The sequence below is a fragment of the Sceloporus undulatus genome, chromosome 2 (assembly GCF_019175285.1).
Source record: "Sceloporus undulatus isolate JIND9_A2432 ecotype Alabama chromosome 2, SceUnd_v1.1, whole genome shotgun sequence".
Taxonomy (NCBI): domain Eukaryota; kingdom Metazoa; phylum Chordata; class Lepidosauria; order Squamata; family Phrynosomatidae; genus Sceloporus; species Sceloporus undulatus.
In genome coordinates, this window is record NC_056523.1 from 86,803,379 (window position 1) to 86,830,521 (window position 27,143).

General features: G+C 42.3%; 2 protein-coding genes across 5 annotated transcripts in view; one reads left to right on the forward strand and one right to left on the reverse strand.

The window, feature by feature from the left end:
* The window catches only part of CNOT8 (CCR4-NOT transcription complex subunit 8), a 24,253-nt gene extending 4,590 nt beyond the window's left edge, over positions 1 to 19,663 (reverse strand). For both annotated transcript variants that reach the window (XM_042448533.1, XM_042448532.1), the window contains exons 1-4: positions 19,497 to 19,663; positions 10,213 to 10,395; positions 2,875 to 3,068; positions 1,909 to 2,070 (exon numbers count right to left, since the gene is read on the reverse strand). In XM_042448533.1, the coding sequence (XP_042304467.1) occupies positions 1,909 to 2,070; positions 2,875 to 3,068; positions 10,213 to 10,329 (473 nt within the window). In that variant the 5' untranslated portion in view covers positions 10,330 to 10,395; positions 19,497 to 19,663. The remainder of the gene's footprint in view (positions 1 to 1,908; positions 2,071 to 2,874; positions 3,069 to 10,212; positions 10,396 to 19,496) is intronic.
* A 170-nt stretch (positions 19,664 to 19,833) lies between these two features.
* FAXDC2 (fatty acid hydroxylase domain containing 2) overlaps positions 19,834 to 27,143 on the forward strand; it is a 60,594-nt gene continuing 53,284 nt past the window's right edge. For 2 of the 3 annotated variants that reach the window (XM_042454881.1, XM_042454882.1), the window contains exon 1: positions 19,834 to 21,320. The gene's annotated coding sequence lies outside the window, so the exon portion shown is untranslated. The remainder of the gene's footprint in view (positions 21,321 to 27,143) is intronic. The other variant, XM_042454885.1, reaches the window with a different exon arrangement.

Genomic DNA, 27,143 nt, shown 5'->3' on the forward strand with positions numbered 1-27,143 from the left:
TCTTTTGGGGTGGCAATGGTGCAGAACAGACCACCCAAAAAGAGCAGCCTGCCGGCGCCTCCTTTTCCGCCAGCGGGAAGTCTCAGCGGATAAACCGTGCAGTTTCCCTCTGGCAAAAAAAGAACCTGCAAAAATCAGGTTCTTTTTGTGGCACACTTCTAACACCCAAGTGCGCCAATGGTGAACTCGTGACATCACGACGTGCGGACGCTAAGCATCCATCGCGTCAACATGGCAGCGCCCATGTGTACAGGGCGCCACCATTTTGACATAGAGAGTATGTACTAGGGTTAGGGAGTGTCTGCATGGTGCGCGCTCCGGAACCCTAGTACTACCGCCACCACGCCACATCTTGCCCGTCTCTAACGGGCCAATGTCAGACATAGCTACAATGACAGAACTCCATTATCACAGTTACATCTCAGGCTGCAAGATCTCTGTAAACTACTTAGTTAGTTAACTACTGTTATTGAGAGCCATTCTAAAGATAACCCCTGGGTAAATAGACAGTAGAGGACATGATTAACACAAGAATATAAAGTGCTTGTCTAATACTCATCAGCTGCTACAGGATTTGTGACAGATGTGGGGGGGGGGGGAAGCTAGTGTATTCTCACTGAAAAATTGAAAACAAACACACAAGCTGGATTAAGAGTTATCCCCACTAACAATCAAACACCTGGCTGTGATTGTGAAAAGCAAAGTAATAATTAGTTTCTGCTACTATTTAATGTATTTAGCGCCCTATTTTATTATATTTGCTCTTATTTAGCTAGTACTGGTTTTAACTCTTAACGCTTGTCTTAATTTTATATGAGCTTTTAGATGTGACCAAGTTTTATTTTTGTATGTATTTTGACACTCAGATTTTCTATTTTGTATTTTGCAATTTGTATTGTGCAATTCTTGATACGGTCAGCTGACTAACCAATAAATTTGTTGTTGTTGTTGTTGTTGTTGTTGTTGTTAGAACTCAACAATGCGAGGGGGGAAAAACCTTGAATAATCAGCCAGGAGGAATGTCCCATAGTCTACCAATACTAGCTAATGTCTCTACATTAATGCAGAGATTATGGGAAGTAAACAAGGTGAACTTGAATGCTTCACGCATCAAAGTAAATATGATTTAATAGGCATCACTGAAACCTGGTGAAATGATGTAGTAATAAGAGTACAACCTATTTCAGAGAAAAAGACCAAACAGGAAAGGAGGAGGAGTACCATTATATATGAAGGATATTTACACCAGTGAAGAGATTAATGACTTAAAACCTGGGAGCCATGTTTAAATATTTGAAAAGATGTCATACTGGTATGGAGCAACCTTGTTTTCTGCTGCTCCAGAGATTGAACACAGAGCAATGGATTCCACCTCAACGTTAAGAAAAATCTCCTGAAGAGCTGTTCACAGAATATGCTGAGTATGGTTAAAAGCCTCCTTCTTTAAAGGCTTTTAACACAGGCTAGATGGCCATCTGTTGGGTGTGCTTTGAGTGTGTATTCCTGCATAGCAGGGGGATGGACTGGATTACACATGTGACGTGTTTCGGCTTTATGAGTCTATGATAATAATTACACTAGTGTATTGATGAAGTTAATGCCATCATGTAAAATCTATTACATTATTTTAAGTTGCAATTATTTTCCTTGAAAGACTCCCAATGCTAATAATTGCTTGATAGCCTTATTGTCAGGAAGTAAACCTTTTGCTGGCACATAAATTCAGTGGTAAAGTTGCCAGCTGATTTTCAGTTTTATTATGTTACCATTAAAAGCATAGGAACTCTGCCAGAAGAAAGTTAAGGAGCTTACTGCAGCATCAATTCTTTATGATCTTTAATTCCAAAGCGCAAATTAAGCTTATTAATGAAGTGTTGGGTGATAGAAGTGAAAAAATATTTAACCAACCTGTGAAATGAAAGCCACTTGACGTTGTCACAGAGCACCACACCAGACGTCATAAGTAGCTCTGCAAAATGCAAAGTATCAATCCCTTCTTCCTCATGCTTCTGGAACTGCAGTCCAGAGCTTGCAAGAAGGTCTATTGAATCCTGAGAATACATGTCTTCCCTAAAGAGAGACAAATAAATGTAAGACATCTATTTTCATTATCCTTAAATGAGGACTGGGGAAATGTTTCAGCTCTAAGGAATGAATTACCTCACAGGACACTTCATCCCACATCGTGGTTGGATGAAATCTGGGATTAGCCCTCATATTCCCTTCCCCAAAGTCATACCCTGCCATCTTCAATTCTTCAGCTCAGAAGAACTGATGGCTGCCTTTCCATAGCACTGAGTGAAGGAAATCTCAGGACTTACGGTACTTCAAATTTCAGCACTAAGGAAAAGATAGTATTTTCTGTGTTACTGAGCTGTGGAAATCCCAGAGTAGGGAACAGGGCCTGAGGAAAAAGTCTGAGGGGCTGAATAAAATACCCCTGAAGGGGCAGATTTCCCCTTTCTGTCATAATCACTGAAACAAACAATTCAACCCATACTTTTAATTCACAGTTCACACATTTTTTAAAAAAGTGCAACAGCTGTGTTTGTTTTCTATATAACTTGTCACAACACAGAACCAAGCTGAGCAGCTTCTGTAATTTTGTCACCTCTCTCTGTTTTGTCTATTTGAAAACAGCAAGCCATATTCATTGTGCTGTACAACTATTTTACATTTTAAAAAAAAGACAAATAGTTTATTAACAGCTTCTGTGACGGTACACTAACCTGCAACAATTACTTCATGCTAGGGTTATTTTTTCCCCTTTATCTAGACTTATCAGCATGCCAAGAGGTTTTTTCTATTCTGCAACAGGTCTTTTTTTTGGGGGTGGTGGGGAGAGAAATCATTCCCCCAATTGTGAATACTTACGTAAGATTGAACTTGAAATTAAACTGCCAGGTGTTGATTCCAGCAGGGTATTCTCCTTTCTCATTTGTGAAGGTCAGCCCTAGCTGGATAATCTTCAACAGGTCAACATTACACCGGAGCAGCTGATACTGGTAGTCTATAGAGCTACGAAATTCACCTATTGGTCGAACAACAACTCCAGGAAACTCTGTATCCTAAGAAAAGGAGGGGGAAAATCCAAACCTTTTAATTAATAGAGGCACCTAACTGCACAAGGCTTTTCTGAGTTTTCAAGGAAGCAGACAGGAAAGTAGAACTTGCTCAGAGGAATAATTAACTTCTTTCTGCTGCACAAATAATGGACTACTTATCAATGTGTCCATAGGAATTTCCTAAATTAGTTGCTGCCTCCGCTTTCCTTGCCTTGGTTTTTTGTTATGTGGGGGGTGTTGCACACTGATACATTAAGTGAAACCTATACAAATGTGGCTTGCACCAATTAGTCTCCTACTTTGTCCCCTTTTTGCTATTTCTTCATGGAAACATCTGGCCACCCCAAGCCAGTACAAAGTAGAAACAGGAGAATGGCTACATCACTACATCTATGTTGCTCCTCCTCTCCATGAATTCATAGATACATTGAAGGATTAGTAGCAGTTTTTTAGCCTGTTGCAGCTAGCAAGTTATACTTTTGATGCCGATCTGTGTCATTCAGCATCTTAACAATTTGGAAAGGGAAAACTTTTATGTGCTGTTGCCCCACAAATCAGTGGGAAGCCGTAGAAAAAAAGAGGCAACATGTGTGGAATAACAGTCTAAATTAGATACCTGTGAATAAAAAGGAAAAACAATTTATCCATAATCTTATTTGAATGAATAGTAGGTGGCAGAATCCATTTTCCTGTAACTAAACATATTTGAAAGCGCAATCTTATTTTGCCAAGTCTATCTAGATCTGTATTTTCCAACAGCAGCAATGAACTACAGTAGATTCTCGATTATCCGTCCTTTGGTCATCAGACGTTCCGGATTATCCAACATCTCATGCTTCTTTGCGAGCACGTGTGCAGCGCGCTCACGAAGAAGCATAAGACGTTGGATAATGGCATGGCGGCTTGGTTTTCCTCAGCCCGAAGGGAGTCCGTGGACTCCCTTCGGGCTGAAGAAAACCAAGCCGCCAAGAAGAGGCCTGGGCCAAGCACCCAGTTGTCTCCTTCACAGTTTGGTTTTCTTCAGCCTGAAGGGAGTCTGCAGGTTTTGGCTTTCTATCACTCGCTCAGAGCAGGCAGGAAGTTGATTTTTGAAATTAAGGAAGCCACTAGTAGATGGAGCCAAACCCCCTCTGATAGCTTCAGTTGATATCATAGCCAAGCAGAAAGGCAGTCTTAAGAAAAACAACCATAGAGATAAAAGCAAGCAAAGAGCAGCTCAAGCAGAAAAAATTACGAAAACTCAATTTTAACTGGATAACTAGAAGAGGGATAAAATGACACTCTCAACACGTCAGAAAGACCAACACCATATAAAGAGGGAGGGGAAGATACCTTCGTTCCCATCAGTGAAAACAAACATCTCACAAGGTAAGCCAATGTTTATTTTTCCAGTGATGGGACGAGGGAATCCTATAGCAGAGGAATATAAAATAGCTCCCTCAAAAACTGGGTGGGGTGTATAACAAGTAAAAAAATGACTCTAGGTACTACAGCCTGTAGTACCCTCGTTCCAAAGGCAGCCTCTGAAAATTGAAAAGAATCGAGGTGGTAATGTCGAACAAATGTAGAAGAGGAGAACTAGGTAGCGGCTCTGCAAATCTCGGTTAGAGACACATTTGTCGAGAAGGCACCTGAAGTTGAAGCACTGCGAGTGAGCAAAAACTGGACTTGATCTATTTGAACCAAATGATGAACAGCAAGTCAGAATAAAAAATCTGATCCATCTAGAGAGTGTTGATGAAGGGACCTTTTTTCCCATTGAATTTTTGTGAAAGGAAATGAACAGGCTGTCAGTGACGCGGTAGGAACGGATCCGTTTCATGTAAATTTGAATGGCCCTCCGAACCTCAAGTGTGAGCCAAGTTTTTTCCAGGTCCCTTTTTGGATGAGGACAGAAGGACGGCAGAAATATATCTTGTGACCTGTGAAAAATAAGTTTATCTTGGGGATGAATGTGGAGTCAAGTCTCAGTAACACAGAGTCTTGTCTAAATATACATAGCTCTTCATGAATAGACAATGCCCCAAGCTCGGACACTCTTTTGGCGGAAGTAATAGCTGTCAAAAACAGTACTTTCCATGTGAGATATTTAATGTCTATTGTCTTAAGGGGCTCGAAGGAAGGCTTGGTGAGGGATGACAGCACTGTGTGCAGATTCCAACTGGGGTATTGATGGATAGCCTGGGGTTTAATAAGAGTGGCGGCCCTTAGGAATAGCCTAATATAGTACTTGTTGGAAAGCCTGTTGGCCAGTTTTTGAGGAAAGGCGGATGTAATTGCTGAAATCTGTCTCTTGAAAGTATTGGGTTTGAGTCATTTGTCCAATCTGTCTTGTAAGTAAAAACAAAAACAAACAAGCTTCATTTATATACCCCTTCATACCGCCTAAGCAGTGTCTAAGCGATTTAAAACTATAAGCTAGTTTGCCCCCAACAATCTGGGTACTCATTTTAGCAACCTCCGAAGGATGCAAGCCTGAGTCAAGCTTGAGCCCTTTTGCTGGTCTTGAACTCGCAACCTTGTGGTTTTGAATGAGTGACTGCAGTATAGGCATTTAACCACTGTGCCACCAGGGCTCCTTCAGACAGTAGAGAACTCATAGTGGCCTTGTGTGGGAGTAAATTGTTCTGTTTACACCAATTGGTAAACGATCGGTAAGAGTATTCATAAATTCGTCTGGTAGAGGGGTGTCTTGCTTTTATTATCGTCTCAATAAACTTGGTAGGGAGACCTTCTTTTAACATGTTCTGACACTCAATTTCCACATGTGGAGATTGAGCCATAGAGGATCTGGGTGGTAAAATTGTCATTGGTTTAGCAGGTCTGGTCGAATGGGTAGTTTGATTGAGTCTTGTGGCATGGACAGGATCTCAGAGAACCATGGTCTTCTTGGCCAATATGGCGCTATCAGAATCAGGAGGGCCCTTTCTCTTCTTGCCTTTTTTAGAAATTGATTGATCAACAATGTTGGAGGAAAAGCATAAAGGGTCCCTTTTGGCCATGGGGAGTGGAGGGCTTCTATCCTTTCCACTCCCTGGGTGATGAATCTTGAGCAGAAGTGTGGAACCTGATGATTTATCAGGGATACGAATAGATCTACCTGGGGAGTCCCGAACTGGCGTGTTATTAGGTGGAATATCTGTGGATGAAGATGCTATTCTGACTGGTCTACATCCTGTCTGCTGAGCCAGTCTGCCCTTGAGTTTAAGACCCCTCTGAGGTGTTGGGCTCTTATTGACAGTAGATGTCTTTGTGCCCAATTGAACAGAAGTTTGGATTCCAACATCAGGGACTTGGACTTTGTCCCTCGTTGTCTGTTTATATGTGCTTTTTTTGTCATGTTGTCTGTTCTGATGAGTATGGACTTGTGTGGTATTGAAATGGCAACGGGGCCAGGCGTATGGCCCTGAGTTCAAGGAGGTTTATGCTTTGACCCTGTTCAATGCAATTCCATTTTCCTTGTACGAACGACTGGTTGAGTATGGCTCCCCATCCCCGAAGGTTGGCATCTTGTCATCAACTGTAACTCTTGTGGGGGCCACAACATTCGGCCTATTCGGAGGTTGTTCAACATCCACCAACGAAGTGAGGATCTGACTTCCTGAGTCAGTTTGAGGCATTTGTTTAAGGCAATTTTTAAATTTTCTTGAGTGAAAATGGCCCATGGTAGACAATCTATGGTGGATATCATCAAGCCTTGAAGTCTTGCAAGGTGAGTTAGGCTTGTGGATCGAGACCTGTAGGCTAGCACTGTTGATTGATGGAGAACACGGATCCTGTCTGAAGATAGGGACACCTTTCCCTGGTGAGTGTTGATAGCCGCTCCAAGATGGGTGATCTGTTGTGATGGTATGAGGTGGCTCTTTCCAAGATTGACCTGAAAACCATGTCTTGCTAATGAAGACAGGATGTGCTGGACATCTGACAGGCTTCGTCTGTGTGAGGAAGAGTGGATTAATGAATCGTCCAAATAGGGATGAACATGAATCCCCTGTAGTCTCCATTGTGCTACAAGCGCAATCATGAGCTTTGTGAACACGTGTGGCGCAGACGAGAGGTCGAATGGGAGAGCTGCATAGATAGTGATGGTAATGATAACAGAATCTCAGGAACTGGTAGTGGGAGGGATGAACGGGCACAAGAAGATAGGCTTTGGGCAAGTCCAGAGATGCCAGAAACTCGTGAGGTCTTATGGCTTCCAGGACAGATCTGAGGGTCTCCATTTGGAACCGGCAGTTTTTGACGAACTTGTTGACCCGTTTGAGATCTAACACTGCCCTCCACGATCCGTCTTTTTTGGATATGATGAAAAGAATAGAATAATAGCCTCTGTAAATCTCGGAAGAAGGAATGGGTTTGATCGCTCCAATCTCTAACAGGTGTTGTATGGCCTGTAGCATGAGACGATGTTTCTTGGGACACAAGAACCTCGGGAAAATAATGTAATGGTCGTGAGAGAGGTGAGAAAAGTCTATCAGGTAGCCTTGTTTGATGGTGGATAGAATCCACTTGTCCGAGGTTGATTGTTCCCAAGTCTTCCCCCTACACTGTGGGATGGCCAGTCATTGTCTGGGTGAATTTCGGTTTTGTTTGGAAGGCTGAAATTCCTTGTTTTGTTGGGAAGTGTTGTTATTTTTGCCGTATCCTCAAGATTGAAATTGCTGTCGTCCATAGGGCTTTTGATCGGATCATTGTGATTTGTTGGGTCTGTTGTCTCTTGAACGAAAGGAAGATGAGTTGGACTTGTATGGACGAAAGGAGCTCTGTCCCTGACAAAAGGATCGCTTATCGTTCCATTTGGTTAAGAATGGGAGACCTTTCTTTTTGTCCTTGGTCTCTATGAGAACAGGCTCAAGAGCCTCGCCAAACAGTTTCTGGCCACTGAAGGGAGACAGTTAGGTTTTGTTTTGACTTGGCATTGACGATTCAATTTTTTAGCCATATCTGTCTTCTAGCAGGAATTAATGCTGCCTGCGACTATGTGCTCAGTTGGATGATGTCTAGAGATGCATCTGCAGAAAAGGCCAAGACCTTGAGGAACTTGTTAACCCCCTGGCAAAGTTTGGTGTTGCCTCTAGGGATCTCTTATATGATATCTTTGGCCCAAGAGAAGGCAGCTCTAGAAAATATGGAGATTGCAGAGGATGCTTTAATTGCAGTAGATGATGCTTCAAATAACTTTTTTAAAGGCTGAGTCAGCCCTCTTGTCTTCTAGATTTTTAAGAGAGTCATCTCCATCCTTTGAATACAGAAGACTAAAGCCGAGACAGGTGTGTCAACTACAGGGACTTGAAGTTTAGACGTGACTGATTGAGGTAGGTTGTAAAATCTTTTAAAAGCCTGTGGACTAGGGCTTTGACCATTCTTCTCTGATGACCCTCATGAAGTCAGCTGTGAATGGAACCTCCAGGGGAGAACAACTTGGTTTGAGGAAGGAGTCCCCTTTTCCTTGTGGAAGATTGGTGTCCAAGGCTTGAGGGGGGGCATCCCATCAGGTCTAAGGTTTTTATGGCCTTTTTCAACAGAATTTGAAAATTGTCAGGCGGGAACAATCTGTTAAGAGACTGGAGCAGAGGAATCCTCATCTGCATCATCTTGTGATAATTCATCTCCAGAAAACTCACCCTCTTGTCTAGCTTGGGACCTATAGGAAGGGACCTCGGAGTCGTCCTCCTCATCAGAGGAGTGAAAAGACACAATTGTTTTCGACCTTTTAGGCATGGGCAGGCGGACAGTAGATGGTGCAGGTCTTTTACCTTTTCCCTGTTTCGGGCAGAAAGAAGCGCCCTGGGAGGAGTTCGTGCCGGCTTAATGGCGGGCTTTTGGGGAACAAACATCCCTCACTCAGAAGGCAGAATAGAATCAAGGGAAGAGCGGGAGGCTGGAGGAGAGGAGGAATTGGCCCTTACTTTGGCCTGGGTATCCTGGCCATCAGCGGGGGAGGCGACTGTGGTCGCTCCTGGGCAGCCTGAAAGAGGGTCCTTTCCCTGGATGTCCCCAACGGAAGCCATCCTACTCGAGAGTAGGGAGAGGGCAGAGGGATCTGGCTGTTGGCCCGAAAGTGCTGCGGCCTCCATAGAAATAAGGGATGCTATTAAGGAGAGCTCCGTAGGCAATCGCTGCGGGCCTGGGCTTTGGGGGTCGAAGTAGTACTCACGCCTGTGTGTTCTAGGTCTTCAGCCACAGTCAGAACCCAGTCCCGGGAACTAGACCTGCAGCGGGGCTGTAAAAGGTGTAGAGACGAGGGATATCCCTCCTCCGACTTGGCCCCTTTGTCTCTGGAGTGAAGTGGCTCATCTTCCCTCTCCAAAGGCAGGGGGCGCCTGGGCTGCTCCCACGGACGGTCTGCGGACTCCCTGGACATGCCGAGGCTGTCCTCATGGTCCCCTGCCTCTGACATGGTGTCGTTCCCTTGGCAGCACAGAGAAAATGGTGGCAGTGGGAGAAAGACAGGCCAGAAGGAGAGGGAAGGAGAAGGCAGTGGAAGGGGGAAAGTTAAAAAAAAAAAAAAAAGAAATTGGCAAAAAGAGAAAGAAGTGGAAAAGAGAGAAAAGCTGCTGCACAGAGCCGAGGCAGAAACGAAGCTGGAGATACCAGAGGGGCTTTGGCTCCATCTAGTGGTGGCTTCCTTAATTTCAAAAATCAACTTCCTGCCTGCTTTGAGCGAGTGATAGAAAGCCAAAACCCGCTGCTATAGGATACCTTGGTCCCATCACTGGAAAAAGTATGGTTCACAGGCCATGTGCAGTATCATTCCCGTTTCTGTGGCCCAAGTCTCTACAAACCTTTCTAAAGGTTAGCATCCTTTGCCTTCAATCAGATTTTTTTTTTCAGGCAAAAAAATCACCCAAAAGGGTCAACTGCTACCTCTGAAGGCTTCCAGGAATTATGGGTTTTTGTTCCCTATACCACAGTCCCAAGGTGGAAAGAGGAAATGATTCCTGGTCACTTCCAGGGTGTATTTACAGCTATTTTTTTCCACTTTTGGAGGGGCATACAAAGGAGAAATTTGACCTGCCACAATTGCCCACCCCACTTCTAAAACATTAAGTAACTTCCTGTTTAGGATCAGATTTCAAATGATTAAATTGTCTAGAACAAAATACTAGATTTAGAATGTAAGTTGAACACTGAAGCACATGCTTACCATTGCAATGTAGCTGTAGCTGAGAACAATTTCCCGAATTTTCCTCATCTCTTCTTCCAGATTGTTTGCCCATACTTCACAGATCACCTGACTATTTTCTGCAAGTGCTGCTGGCATCTTGAAGAATTTGCACAAGAATTACAATGGCAAGACAGGAGCTCCCAGACGTCAAGGTAAATCACCCTAAGTAAACAAATCAATACATAAAAACATACTGGTAGTCCTTTATTCCAAAACAGTATTCATTGCAACACAAAGAATCACACAACAAAATAGTACAGAGGTAGCCCAATCCAATCATATTTGCTCAGAACTGCCAGAGATTAACAAAATGTATTCTGAAAGGACACAGATTATAATTATAATGTTTATAATTCAATACATGTTTGATTAGCATATTTGACCATTATATATTTCGCCATGCTTTCTTGCAATATAAATCAAATCCAAGAACATAACATCAGAGAAAGTCAAGGCAAATTTATATTTTTAAAAACGCTCATTTGAAATATAAGCACATTTGTAATTTAAAACAGCATTTTTATAACACCAGAGGATTGTGAAATGATATGCCTTTTCCAATGATGACAAAGCAGGGTTGTCAGGTTTAAGCCAAATGACTTTTAAAAAATCCTGTTTTTTAAAAAATTAATTATTCATCTATTATTTAAAAGCCTGACTATTATTACTATTTTCCAACTCTCTTACTATTACAACAACGACTGATCCAATTTAAATATTTTAACTTTAATAGTTTATTGACATTTGTTCATTATACCGAGTCAGTTGCTTTTTAATCACTTATGTTATAGGATCCCCCGCGTATACCAAGGGCCCACTGTACTAGGATGGCAGAAGCTGGAACTAGTGATGGGAGATCGCACCATCACACGATGCTTGGGTCTCGAACTGCTGACCTGTCGATCTTTTAGAGTCAGCTTGATACCTATGTATGAAGCTAGAAATTTTAGTCAAAAAAATAACCTCAAAAACCTTGATCAACTTATTCACAGGTTAATGTACAGTGGGTCCTTGTTATCCACTTTTGGTTCCAGGATCCCCCATAGATAACAGAATCAGTGGATGCTCAAGTCCCATTAAATATAATGGCAGAGCAAAATGGTGTCCCTTATATAAAATGGAAAATCAAGGTTTGCTATTTGGAATTTATACGTTTTTGGAATATTTTCAAGCCGTGGATGTTTGAATCCATGGATTAAAAAATCCGTGGATAATGAGGGGTGACTGTAAGTTGTCATTGTTGTGTGCCTTCAAAGTTGTTTCCAACTTATGGCCTTAGGCAACCCTATCATGGAGTTTTCTTGGCAAGATTTGGTCAGAGAAGGTTTGCCACTGCCTTCCCCTGAGGCTAAGAGTGTGTGACTTTCCCAAGGTCACCCGGTAGGTTTCCATGGCTGAGATGAATCAAACCCTAGTCTCCACACTTAAACCACTATGCCACACTGGCTTGTCAATATAAAAGTATTGTACGTTAATTCTTTTAAAACAGGAATCATCCCCTGCTCTGAGCAGAGGGGTGAAATGCCAGAATTGAGACCGCCATGGGAACACCTAAAAGAAAAACTGACTACTCCTCTGGATCTCTGCCATGGTGCCACTTCTGGCCTTTTTTAATGCCTGGTTGGGAAAATGGTGGCAGTGGAAGCTCTTTGGTGCTTCCCCTCAAAGTAGCACCAAGAGGAATCAAAATAGCACTGAGAGGCTCTGAATAATTTGAATAAAACATTTCTATATGTTTGTCAGCTTTTCTGGGTTAAAACAAGCAAAGTCAACACATTAAAGTTAAAGGCTATAATCACTGCTAATTTAGTTGTCATTTTCTTTGCTTGGTTTTTCATCCTTTTTGACATATGTGCATTTTCTTAGTGCTGCCTGTGCCTGGTAACTTCCCACACATATCACACAGCCATATTTGCCACAGTTCCCGCCTTATCCGTTCAATCTTTATTGAGGATGGAGCATGCTTGTTTTCTGCTGCTCCAAAGAACAGGACCCGCTACAGGAAAAGAGATTCCACCTCGACATCAGAAGGAACCTTCTGACAGTCTGCTGTGCAACAGTGGAATGCACTCCCTCAGAGAGTGGTGGAGTCTCTCCCTTTGGAGGAGGTCTTTAAACAGAGACTGGATGGCCATCTGTCACGGTAGCTTTGATTGTGAAGGGTTGAACTCGATGGCCCTTGGGGTCTATTCAAACTCTAAGATTCTATGATTTAAGTGAAAATAAAAAACAAGAGGAAGACCAAACGTGATTCTAATATCCTTTGAAGTGATTCCAGTATTCTATGATTAGCTTCATATATTACACAAGCCTTGAAACATATTTGAAAGACCAAAGGCAACAGCCATGCACAGGGCTAAAAAATCCCTGTGTAGATAAAGGTATGGTCCAACTCACTGCAAAGCAATAAACCTGTACTGTTAATTTGCTACATCAACCTAGCATGTAATGCTGATATTTCACAGAGTGCTTTACCCTGCCCTTTATTCTGTTCCATTAAACCCAGTAAACACATTAACGTATATTCAGCTGTCAAGATTAGGACACTGCATGAATTTTTTGGTCCTTAGCAACTGTACAGCCAAGTGTCCATAAATTAAAGCTTTTATTTGGATTGTCTAGCAAGCCATTATTGGTGGCCAGGGCTTTATCCTTTCCCAAATCACTCTATGGCTGCATGTACATTGCAGAATTAATGCAGTTTGACACCACTTTAACTGCCATAGCTACTTAGCCTTCTCTGTCAGAGAGCTCTGGGTGCTACAACAAACTACAAATCCCAGGATCTCCATAGATGGAGCCATGACAGTTAAAGTGGTGTCAAACTGCATTTATACAGCGCTTCATAAATAAAGGTTAATAATAAGAATTTATTGTGTAGTGTGGAAACAACCTAGAACAGGAGCAAGGAAATCATTTGGCCCATCAAAGGTATTCCTGGACTTCAGTTCTCAGAAATGCCAGCCAGCACTACTGAGGAATCATAGAATCATAGAGTTGGAAGAGACCACAAGGGCCATCCAGTCCAACCCCCTGCCATGCAGAAAATCCAAATCAAAGCATCCCCATCCAGCCTCCGTTTGAAGACCTCCAAGGAGGGAGACTCCACTACACTCCTAGGAAGTGTGTTCCACTGTCGAACAGCCCTTACTGTCAGGAAATTCCTCCTAATGTTGAGGTGGAATCTCTTTTCCTGCAGCTTGCATCCATTGCTCCGGGTCCTAGTCTCTGGAGCAGCAGAAAACAAGCTTGCTCCCTCCTCAATATGACATCCCTTCAAATATTTAAATAGGGCTATCATATCACCTCTTAACCTTCTTTTCTCCAGGCTAAACATCCCCAGCTCTCTAAGGCGTTCCTCATAGGGCATGGGTTCCAGACCTTTCACCATTTTAGTCACCCTCCTTTGGACACGCTCCAGTTTTTCAATGTCCTTTTTGAACTGTGGCGCCCAGAACTGGACACAATATTCCAGGTGGGGCCTGAGGAGCTGAATGGAGCTGAATTTCAAAAAGAGGGGCAAAATTTTCTCTCCATTTCTATTCCCTTCCTCCTCCTATTTGTTGTTGTTAATTGCTCTTGAATCAACCCCGACTCATGGCAACCCTATGAATGAGACATCTCCAAGATCCTCCTGTACGCTACTGCTCTGCTCAAGTCTCACAAATTCAGACTCATAATCTCCCTGATTGAATCTGTACATCTGCAGTCTTCCTCTCTTTCTGCTGCCCTCTACCTTTCCTAGCATTATTGTCTTTTCTAATGAGTCATGCCTTCTCATGATGTGGCCGAAGTACAATAGCCTCATTTGAATCATTCTGGTTTCCAGGGAAGGTTCAGGCTTGATCTGTTCAAAGACCCATTTGCTTGCCCACAGTATTCTCAGCACTCATCTCCAGCACCACATCTCTGAGTTGGTTTTCTTCTCATCTGCTTTCTTCACTGTCCAGCTCTCACATCCGTACATGGTGATGGTAAATATAATGGCTTGGACAATTCTAACTTTAGTGCTCAGTTGCCTATCTTTACTCTTTAAGATTTTGTCTAGTTCTTTCATCACTGCCCTTCTCGTTCCTAGTTTTCTGATTTCTTGACTGCAGTCTCCCTTCTGATCAATATTTGATCGAAGGTATGTGAAATCTTAACTGTTTCTGATTTCTTCATCGTCTAGGTCAGACCTGCACAACATGGCAGTAGGAAGGGGCCAAAATTAAAATAGGTTAATTTCATCAAGCTGCAAATAGGTTTTAATTAAATATTAATTCATTTATTGCAAATTAATAATAATTAATAATAATTCCATCCTCATCCTCTGCCTGGCCCTTTTCTTAAGAGAAAGCGGAAGAGCATTGTGAATGTTCACCCATCTCCATCCTCCACTTGACCTTCTCCTCAGGAGAAAGCCAAGCTGCAGAAGAGCCTTGTAGGGCAAGTATCCTCCTCCTCCTCTGCTGCCTATCCTCCTCCTCAGGAGAAAGCTAGATGGTAGAGGACCCTTGCTCCGCAAGCATTTGATCATCCTCCTCCTCTGCTGCCTGGCCTTCTCCTCAAGAGAAGGCTGAACAGCAGAGTAGCCTTGAAATTGTTCCACATCCAAAATTGTTCCACATCCAAAATTCCACCCAAAATGCAGCCCCCAGGCCATATGTTGTGCAAGCCTAGTCTAGGTTAAATTTATGTACATCTTCTGTGGGCGTTATTTTTGTTTTCTTTAAGCCTGCCTTTTTATTTTCTTCCTGGATCTTCCTGAATTGTTGTTCCAGGTCTATGATGTTTTTGCTAGTAGCATAGTATCATTCATGTATCTTAAAACTGTTGATGTTCCTTCCCCCTATCTTTATTCTTCCTTCTTCTGAGTCCAAACTTCCTCTTCGTTTGACATCTTCTGCTTACAAGTTGAACAAATAGAAAACAGAATGCAGCCTTGTCTCACCCCTTTGCCAATTGGAAACCATCCTGTTTCTCCATGTTCTGTTCTGACAGTGGCCTCTTGCTCTAAGTACAGACTTCTCATCAGGACTATCAGATGTGGTGGCACCTTGAGAGTCATTTATACATTTTTGTGATCAATGCAGTCAAAGGCATTGCTATAGTCTTTAAAACACATGCTGGTTTTCTTTTGGAATTCCTTAGTGCGTTCCATTAGCCATAGTATATTTACAATGTTATCCTTAGTGCCTCTTCCTTTCCTGAAACTCTCTATTGTGCCTCTTGGATTCTCTCGCCATGATTGAAGTCTATGGGGCTGTGCCTCTGGCCACCACTCTTACAGCCAGATTGGGGCCATGGCAACCACACTCCGTGGACCCAATCTGGCCTTTCCAGGGCGCAAAAACAAGGCGCAAAAAGCAGCTCCTTTCTGTGCCCTGCAAAGAGTGTGATAGCTGCGGCGCCGCAGCTTTACGGCACTTCTTCGGCACTGTATCACATGAGTGTAACACCAAAGGAGTGCCATGACACCACACACCATTCACCCTGGGCACCTGTAGCACAACGGTTACTTTTCCTGCTATTTTACTTTGCCAAACAGAGTTGGAAGCTTGTGCCCCATACTGGATTCCAGGGAGTCTATACGTACATCAAGACTCGAAGGTACAAGATGGTTACATAGCAAACTATTCAGCCATTCCTTCACCAGAACAATCGGTTCACATCCATAAATCTATGAGATGCTGTTACTGTGGCCACGTTATATAGCAGGGTGACCTGATGTCCTAACATCCCACCCACCCCTCGCAAAGGTGAACCAAGCACCACAAAATGGACGACCTTCAAGAAAAATGTAGGGACATGACCAAATAAAAGCTCGATACACTTTATATAAACAGCAATAGCAAGTACATTTCTATACTGCTTATCAGTGCACTTAAGCATTCCCTAAGCGCTAATCCATGCTTCTTAGCCAGGCTCAAAATGGAGGACATTTTGGAATTCCTACTAGACAAAAGGCTGGAAAATAGAGGACAAGAAGGAAAAGGAGGGCCTCTGGGTGTTTGTAGCATGGAAAGGGAAGCCAACCCAGGAAACCCGGTTGCCTAACGAAAGGCCTACTTTTATCCTTTAAAAGGTGCCCAATTGTTCTTTATGGCCATTGTTAAATTAATACCTATCACCATCCCACCTTTTGCATTTCCATTACACTTCACATTCACCCACATCTGCCTCAGCATGTGTGTCTGTCTATAGAGGTTTTACTCCACGCATTGGATGAAGGTAAATTGTGACCCACGAAAGCGTAAGCATTTAGTCTACAAAAGCTTGTGCTAGAAATTTCTGTTCCCAGGTAGTCTCAAAGATGTTGTGTCTTCACCAAGTGCATGGCAGTGGCCATCTCCATCCTCAGAACTCTGAATATCCAAATCTATCCTTATCCGGATGAACAGAAACTCTTTTTGTGATCTCTGCAGTCAAAAGCTTTGCCATGGTCTATGCAGCACATGTTGATTTTCTTTTTTCTCGCACTCTGAGGCTCAAAGAGCCCGCCAAGAGGACCGGGGGAGGGAGGCTCACAATGAAGATTGGCTGGCTATGTGGCTTTTTCTCCTCTGGAAACCTCAGGTTTTTCCACATTTCCCCTTCTCATTAAGACATGGTCAGTTTAAGCAGAGTGTCTGTCCTCACTTCTGAGGGGGACATAAGTTCAAAACACACTGCAGAAACAATCCAGTTTGAGACCGCTTTAACTGCCCTGGCTCAATGCTAGGGAATTCTTGGAACTGTAGTTTTGTGAGACATTTGGCCATCTCTGTCTGAAAGAGCACTCTGGTGCCACAATAAACTACAATTCCCAGGATTCTCTAGCACTAAGCCATGGGAGTTAAAGAGGTCCCAAAGTGGATTATTTCTGCAGTGTGTTTTGGACCAAAATGCCAACAACGACTATGGCCCGTTACAAACGGGCCTATAGTACGGACTGGGTCCGTATTAGAGTTAGAAAGGGGCATCCCTTCCGGACACCCCTAACCCTAATACGGACCGAGTCCATACAAAATGGCGGCACCTGTTCCACACAGGGGGCACCATCCTTACGTAGCGGATGCGCTGCAGCCGCATGTTGTGCAGCGCATATGACGCTGCGAGTGCGCCATTGGTGCCTTGCGGCGTCATATCCACGCCGCGGAAAGAAGCGCCATTTTGGGGCTTCTTTTTGCTCTGCGAGGGAGCCGCGCAGTTTGGCTGCTGTGGCTCCCTCACGGAGCAACCGGCAGCGGCGCGAGACTGCCTGTTTTGGGCGGTCTGTAGCGCACCTATGGGCCCAAACAGACAGATCAAAATAAAGCTGCTTCGGGTCACTTTGGAAGTGTGCTGTTTAAATTATGCCTGCATCCTAAGAGGCTGGAAGCTGTCCCATAGCCACACTCACGTCCTAAAGACTGGAGCACAGCTTTGGCACTGCTTCTGGCCTCTTAAGATGTGTATGTCATTTAAACAGCAAACCTCCAAAGTGACTTGAAGCAGCTTTATTTTGGTCTGCCGGGCCCTATGTCTCCCAGGTTGAATGTCGTGGTGGTTTTAGTGTTAGGAAAGCCAGCACAGAGTAGTGGTTTAAGTGTTGGACTACAACTCTGGAAACCTGGTTTTGAATCCCAGCTTGGCCATGGAAACCTGCTGGGTGACCCTGGGCAAGTCACATGCTCTCAGCCTCAGGGGAAGGCAATGGCGAACTGCCTCTGAACAAATCTGGCCATGGTAGTGGTCGCCATAAGTCGGAAACGATTTGAAGGCACACAACAACGAACGATGACAAATCTCCCTGGAGGTGCCATCAGTTTTATATACATACATAAATATATACACACTTGTCCCTCCGTACTTGCTACAGTTAGAGGCACAAGACCCCCATGAATATGGAAAAACCACAAATAACAAAAACAGCATGATTTTACCTGAGCGGACACCTCTCTAGGAACCTCTAGGTCCTCCAGGGCAACTCTGAGGGATGCTGACCATAGAACTGCACTGGAGGAGCTCCAAAGGCCTAGTAGAGTATTCTCTCTAGGGATCTCTGGGTCTTTCAGTGCGACTTTTAGGAGCTTATCACACTAGCGAGATCCCGTGGGAAAACAGGAGTTAAACGCGATTTAAATTACATCTGAATTTAAACAGAACTTGCAAAATTTGGAAAGTTTGTCACAGTAATCACTGCTAAAACAAAATGACGCAAAGTTAATCCACAGTTTGTTCTGAATTTTCAAAGCTGCTGGTTTCCTCCGCTTTGCGTTCGGATTAACTTTGCATTAATTCACGTTAACTGTAATATCCTGTGATAAACTTTGGGCATTTCCAGGTTATCTTCGCGCTATATTGCGTTTAACTCCCGTTTTCCTGTGGGATCTTGCTAGTGTGATAAAGCTCTTTAGTTAAAAGTTGGCCATAGAGTTGCAATCTAGGAGGACCTAGATATTCCTAGAGAACATATTAATCAAATTCGTGAATCATCAAACCTGCAAATATGGAGGAGCCAGTGAATGTATACAAACGACAGCGCCTCCAGGGAGATTTCTTATTGTTCGTCTTCGTGCCCTTTCAAGTCATTTCTGACTCGTGGTGACCCTAAGGTGAATATACATACACACACACACACACACACATATATATATACAACCTCACCTCCAGAGAGATTTGTTGTGTGTGTGTGTATATATATGTAGTATATATAATCACAATGGGCAATCCTGAACTCTTTCAACATATACACTGTATTCTGAAGCAAGAGAGCAAAAGGAAGCCCTCATTAAGGTGTATGTGTGTGTGTGTATATATATATATACACATACACACACACACACACACACACACACATATAGTATACACACATACTCACACATATACATCTTAATGGGGACTTCTTTTTGCTTTATACACACACACACATATATATATATATATATCTAGCAGGGTGACCAGAGGTCCTAACCCCGGCAAATGAGGACCAGACACCGCAAAATGGAAGACCTTTGAGAAAAACGTGACCATATATATATATATATATACACACACACACACACACACATATATATGCGCCCATGTTTCTTCTTCTTGAGGCTCAAAATGGAGGGGTTTTGGGATTCCTCCTCCTGGGGACAGGAGCCTGGAAATGGAGAAGAGGGAGGAAGACGCCTGGGCGCCCTGCGTTCAAGGGGGTCGGTGGCGGGGAAAGGGAAGCCAGCCCGGGAGGAGGAGGAGGCACTCCGGCCGCCGGAGCCCCGCGAGGACAGAGCCGCCTCAGTCAGGAGGGGCTGCCTTTCCTTTCCTTTCCTTACCGAAAGCGCCGTTGCTCCCCTCTTACGCCGGCCGCCCTCTGCGAGGTCTGGAACAGGGGCCGCTCTAGGCTACCTCCGCTCCATCACTCGGTGGTTTGAGGGGGATGTTTTTCTGGCCCGTGTTTGTTTTGCTTCCTCTGTCGTCGCCTCGCCTCCTCTTTCTCCTCCTCCCCGCGCATGCGCCCTGCGGAGCAAACACCAACACCCTCTTCCTCCTCCTCTCCCAATGGTTGGAGAGGCCCGCATTGCGCATGCGTGCCATGAAGGGAGGGAGGGGGCAGTCTCCAGTCCCGAGCGTCGCCCTTTCTTTCTGCCCCTCCTTACTGCGCATGTGTCTCTGGCCTGAGGATAAGGCCTTGCTGAGTTGTGGAAGAAAGAAGCCCCTTTGCGGCTTTTAAGGCTTCGTTCGTGCTGCGGACCCAAGGCTAGGCATAAGCCCTAAACTGAGTTTTAAACTCGGGCTGCCCCCGCACTGCAGAAATAATCCGGTTTGACGCCGGTTTAAGTGCTCTGGCTCAGTGCTATGGAATCCTGGGAACTGTAGTTTATTGTGGCACCAGAGCTCTCTCTCCCACAGACAGAGAAGGCTCAATGTCTCTCTCACAAAACTACAGTTCCCAGAATTCCCTAACATTGAGCCAAGGCAGTTAAAGCGGCCTCAAACTGGATTGTCTCTGCAGTGCCTTGGTTCTCTGTGGGTAGAAATAGTGCAGTTTGATGCCGCTTTATAGCTCTGTGCTATGGAATCCTGGGATTTGTAGTTTTTCCAGGTCTTTGGCCTTCTCTGGCCAAGAGTGATGGTGCCTCATAAATCCTCCACCATCTGTCTCTACACCTTAGAAATAACACAGTTTGACATCGCTTTAAGTGCTGTGTGAGTCGTATGCCTCCAAGCTGCTTCTGATTAATGGAGAACCTTGGGTGGGCCTCTCCCAGGGTTTTCTTGGCCTTCCCCTGAGGAGGCTGAGAGAGTGTGACTTGCCCATGGTCACTCAGTGGGCTGGGAATCGAACCCTGGTCTCCACAGTTGCCGCCCAACACTCAAACCACTGGCCCACACTGCTGCTCCGTCCTGAGGGATCCTGGCCTTGTACTTTTGCAAGGTACTCTCTGGTGGTGGCTCACAAAACTAGCAGCCCCACAATCCTTTAGGATGAAGCCACGGTGATCAAAGTGGCGCCAAGCTGTATTGTCTCTACAGCACAGATGCACCCTGTGCTACGGCTGGGGAACATGGGGAAGCATCAGAAATCGTTGTCACAACCGTCATCCCTAGCCTTTGGGAATACTCAGTTGGGGTTCGTTCTCAGTTCCACAGGGTTGTACTCTTTACCAAGGGGCGAGTCCTGAAATAAGAGAACCTGGCTCCAGGTTAAAATGACCAGTCTGTAAGACCAGTTTGGAAGTACTGTAAACTGTTTATGGTTTAGTGGAACTTAAGCCTAGCCTGGTGTTCTCAAAAATACAATTATATTCCCAAGTGTAGATCTTGACCCATATACTATTTTGTTCCAGACAGCAGCAATTGCAGAGCCAGGTCTTGCCTGATTCTGAAAACTAAGCATGGTTAGCCCTGGTTAGTACTTGGATCGGAGACCGCCAATGAATACCAGGTACTGTGGGGTGCATTTCAGAGGAAAGAACTGGCAAAACCACCTCTGAGTATTTCCCGCTTAAGGAAATTCTATGAAATTTATGGGGTTGCCATAAGTCGACAAGTGACTTGAAGGCGCAAACTCACCACAGAGATACAGAAAGGAAGCAGGGTTAATTCCAATGGAGGAGCTGCATAATGTGTGCCCAAGCAGTCAAAGCTCCAACAAGGTATGCAAAGAAAGCTTTAATTCTTCTTTTTTAATACAACATAAAGTACATACATGAAAGACGAGACAAAGAAAAAAGAAAAGAGACAGGAAAAAAATAAGACATATAGAACTTAAAAATACAGAAATCCTTAAAAACACTAAGACATAATACAGTATCCTGATTACATGTTTAGCAATGATTTACAAAATAGATTTGTATTTCAATAGTGTTCAGCTTAAATACCAACCTACAATCAAGAGGAGCTTTCCTTCCTGTTACTCCAATTAATCCGTTTCCGATTGTTTTGTCATTTTGAGTAAAACCTTTACACTAGAACAACGGTCAAGCTAATAATAATAAAAAAATATATTCAATCTTCAACAATTGCAACAATTACAAGCTTTGCTATTTCACTGTTAAATCTTACATATAAGTTTTTTGTTTAAACAACAGTTGTTGTTTTTTAATCCTTTAAAAAAGCATACAAACTAAGTCTGTCATGTTCACACTGCTAGATTTGCTGTTAAAGCAGTGCGGTAACGGCCTCCATGTGAATCTGCCGTAAACAGATATATTAATTTTAATAGAGTATGGAAAATTGTGATGTTTTGTATGAATAAGATTATAGAGTGAACTCTTGTTTGCGAGGAGCAAAATTACCAAGAGACGTTTGGGTTTATTTTTATTAGGAAAAAGACCAGGAAAATGTCTTCCTAAGTTCTAGAGGATCTCATCATAGAAGATAGATAATTAAAATTTGTCAGGACATACCAAAGAGGATTTGAAAAATGGGATGAACCACTCTAAAGTACCATTGAGTAAGGAAAAAGATACTTTTACAAATGAGAAAAGTTAGAAGCAATCTTGGTGAACTATAAGCAAAAAGGTATAAACTTATACAATGCAGAAAGCAAAAGATTTTTGGAAGAATATGGGCAAGAAATCCAAATACATTTTAGAGAATAAATCAACCAAACCACAGAAAAATGAAACCTAGAACCATGAAAACCAGAAGTCAAATGAAAAAGAGGCTGCTCAAGGAAGAAGGAAAATTGGAATGCTGAAGAAGAAGAACAGATGAAAATTTGAAGATGAGGAAGTAATGGAAGAGGATTTAGATACCGGAGGGAAAGAAGCAGCGAGCTGTCTAAAGAGAGAACAGAAGAAGAAAACTGAGACTAGATAACCAAGTAAAAGACAAGACCTGAACTAGTTTAAACACTACTCTAAACAATGATGTTTAAGCTAATTTGTATTCTCTCCTGGAATGTAAAGGAATGAACGGGCCAGTAAAGAAAAATGGGTTTTCATCTTGGAAAAATCAAAGGCTTACTTACAGGCGAACACGAATAAAATTAACAGATAACAAACTTCTTGAGTATGCCGCTGAAAAGACAAAAGAGGTTTGTTCTATATGTTAACCATAAAATAAAAAGCAAAGAGATGCTTAAAGATAAAAACGGACAAACATTACTATAGAGCTGTATACAAATAAAAAAAATTAGTTGTGGGAGTTACACCCTCAATCAAAAAAAGCAATTCCTTCAGGGATTACTCAAAGTGAGTCTCAATTTTCTCCTATATAATAATATTTACTAGGGATTTCAATGTGTGTTGGACCCCAAGATTGATAAATTCGTTAGAAGTATTTTGGATACACAGGGTAAACTCCAATTCTTTTTTTCTCTCTTAGTCTGTTACCGACTGCCAAAATAAAGCTGCTTTGGGTTCTTTGGAGGTTGCTATTTAATGATGCTGGGTCCTAAGAGTCCAGGTGCGCCAAAGCCACACTCCATTCCTAAGCACTGGAGGCGCTTTGGTGCAGCTTCCGGGTTCTTAGGATGCATGCATCAATTTATACATACCTACCCAAAGAGACCCGAAGCAGCATTTTGGCAGTCTGTAACAGGCCCCAGAGATTTAGAGTTAATAGTGTATGGAGACTTAAAAATGGGGAATGCAAAAGACTTTACTTTTTTTCCTGACGTCACTTTTCGTATTCTGGATAGACATGTGCTTCACAACGAAAAGTCTGCAAAGATATCATGATATGGAATATGGAATATGGAAATATAGCCAAAACCCTTTCGGACCAACAATCCGATTGGTCCCTGAGACCTTCTACTAGAGAGTATAATTGGAGACTACAAGATTACTCCTTCAAAATAGACTACATTAGAGGAAGCTAAAAAGACCCTCCAACTTTTACTTAAAGAAAACAATAAAGATGATCTTGACAAAATATATAATATGGGCGGGCACTCCAAGGCCACAATGGAGGTTCACTAAAAATTGCATATTAAAAGCAAAAGAGAGAAGAAACTCAAGAATAATGCAAGATCTAAAGCAAAAAGAACAGCTCTCAACAACCTTCTAACAAAAATTCCAGTGAAATAAAGATTTTAACAAACAAATGACACAGGATGGACTGAGAGATCAAGCAAAAAAAAACTTTGCAAATTACCATTTCAATTCACCAACAAAACAGGAAGTGGCTGCCCATAAATAGGACAGAAAGAGAAGCAAGTATGGTAACTAATAAAACAGAACGAACAAAATGTTAACTGGCAAGTGAAATTAAAAAAAGTTTTTGAAGTTCTATCAAGCTCTTTACAAAAGTAGTATGATCAATGTCAAAGACATAATGGAAATATAGAACAAAAACAAAATTTAAACATTAAACAAACAAGCAGAAAGAAATGTTAAACCATTCCAAACAGTAACCGAGGTTAAGATGCTATAACTAATTAAAAAAAAGGTAAATCTCCTGTCCTGACTCAGTCTTTTCTTATAAAGACTTAAGGATATCATATTCAACTTTACAACAGGCAATGACGCATCTATGAGGGAAATTACCACACACGTGGGATTGGGCAATATTTTTGATTCCGAAAGAGGACCATTTGAATCCAGAAACTATAGGCCCATTATCCCTCTTAAATATGGACACTAAAATCTTTTCCACTATTCAAACAGATTTAGAAGATTCTAACAGTTGAATCCACGACGATCAAAGGGTTTTTTTCCCAAGAGGCAAATAAGGACAATACAAGACAATGAGTTATCGCAAGGGCCCTTAAACGGGCCCGTGCGTTCTAAAACAGGTGCGCGCACGGTGTGCACGTAACAGACGGGCTAGAACGGGGTTTACCAACCCTGGACGTGCTGCCAGTGTCCCTTATGTCCTACACCGTTCAGAGGAGCCTTTCTGGAAAACGCTTGGAAAGTTCTCAGATGGCGCCCTCTGGACGGATGTAGGACAACTGAATTGCTCACGCAGAGCGCAGTGGGCACACCCGAAAGCCTCCGTGCCAATGTTTTGACCACGCGTTACCTGGTATCCAGGTAGAGCATTAAGTCTGAACAACGCTTGGGTTTCATGCATGCATCTTTGACATGTAGGGAATAATTAGGAACTTTAAAAAGCTAGATGGGCAAAGTTTTTGAAATGGACTAGGCAATCTATGACAGACCAGAAAGCAAAAACTATTATCAATAACAAAGAAACAAACCTTAATTGATCTACAAAAGGGGACAAGGCAAGGCTGTCCCTTGTCCCCCCTTCTGTTCATTTTGATAATTGAGTTGCTGATGATTAATATAAGAAACAATGTGGACATAAAATGTGTTTAAAGGTGCTGAATTCAGGATTGTGCCTTGCTAATGATTTGTTATATCACTAAGCGATCCTCTTGGTGACTTCACCTTTACAAAAAGAATTGGAGAAATTGAAAAATCAGGTTTAAAAATTAACAAATCAAAACGCACATTCTGACACAAAATGTTAAGATGAGTGAAATTACAGTGCCACTTCTGGTTTTCAATTGAGTAAAAAAGTTAAAACCTAGGGGTAGTATTAACAAAAAAAAAAAATGGATTATTGGCACTACTTTAAAAAATGCTGGGCAAAGATAAAAGAGACTTACACAAATGGAAAGAAACATAATTTTCTTTACTTGCAGGATTGCTGCAGTGACATGACAATCTCCAAAACATATTACTGTATATACTATTTATAAGTCTAGAAATTTAGGTCAAACATTGACCCCAAAAACCTAAGTCGAGTATCCATGGTCAATGTAAGTATTGTATCTAACTCTTATTTAAAAGAAGGAACCATCCTCAGGTGAAAGGCAAGTATATAATCTGACAGGAAGCACTGCCCCCTCTACTCTCTTGTCCCCCCAACCTTAAGAGTCAAAGCAAACAGTTTATGTCTGCTGGAATGTTGGAAGTTCTTAGACATTGTTTTGCTTTGCTTCATCCTTTAGATCCTTTGTTATATGCCCTTAGGTTTTACCCTCGACTTATCCAGGGTCATATCAAAATCCATAATTTGGCACTCAAATCTGCTCTGACTTATACATGAGTGACTTATAGTCTAGTATACGGGTATTTTTCCCAAAACATCTCATATCCAAAATATTGGTGTTCAAAAATTGGCAAAAAGATATAATCTTTCATTTGGGGAGGGAAAAAGCCACGAATCAGGCTAAAGTACCTACAAGATTCCACTGATAGAGGAGATGTTGCCCTCCAAACCTTAAACTTTGTTACGAAGCATGAGGTTTGTGTTGGTTGAAGAATGGTTTGCTTTGCAAAATATTCATTTACTTAAACTGGAAGGTTCAATCTCAGGTTCGGGCTGCTAATACCTTTTTTTAGACCAAAGTGAAAGTCCATAAAATTTCAAAAAAATTGGTTAGAAACTCCCTTTATTGATTTGGTGTAAGTACAAAAAGTTAATCTGTTCAGGGATCCCTTTATGGTGCTCCCCAACCTGAGGCTTTATTTAGAAGTGATCCGTGGGGAACAAAATTGGTTAAAATAGGCTGAACTGTTAAAACCATCCCAGGGAACATTCGAATGAATCTCTGATGTTCTAAGAGCGAGAAGTAAAGTGAATAATGTTTTATATTTTCAGCTCAGGAGAGACTCAAAGCTGATCTTAAATCATGCGGGATATGGAGTGAAGATCTGTTTGAAGATCTTATATGGTCAAAAAAGGGGTCTCCGATTACACAGGGATGAAACTGTAAAGCAAACATGGTGTCTTGGGCACAACGCATGGGAAGAACGTTGTTTAAACAATGGGAAACTACATGGATGAAAGAGTGAAATACACTTTGTGCCAGGGATAAAGGGGAAATTATTATAAATTATGTTACGCTGGTACTTAACCCCCCACAAAATTGTAAAATTTACTGGAACTCCAGCAACAAATGCTGGCGTGCATTAAAAAAAGGGATCAAAATAAAAGCTTCCCAGGCATTGCATAATTGTCACCTTGCTTTTGATGTTCTTTGTTGTCTGTTTATTGAATCATTTCTGTATTGACTGTATTTTTATAGTATTATCCTACTAGAGGGCCCCCTTCCCCACCACCCTTCCTTCTCCTTTTGTGTGGTTGTCTTTTTAGATTGTAACCCTAGGGCCGGAACCTCCAATTAAAAAGATTGTATGTAACAGTGCTGTGTAATTTACAGGCTTTTAAATAAAGGTTAATAATAATAATAATCAATATTGGTTTAAACATCCGTAAATGGATTATAAGTTACTGCATTAATTTGGGGTTAAGCCCAAAATACTTCTGTTACACTGATCAATGATGATTTAGAAAAAAAAAGGGGTGTATTTTATTTTATATGATTTCATCAGCCGAATTGTATAGCCGAGGTCTTGGAAATAAGAATGTTCAAATTTTGATGAGTGGATGTTAAAATGTATGAAGTACTTGGTTTGATAATTAACAAGAAAACTAAGACAGCAAGATTAGCTAATTCTTGGATACATGGCAGAAAGTGTAGATTTCTAGGGGAAAACGGGGCCACCAGACAATGA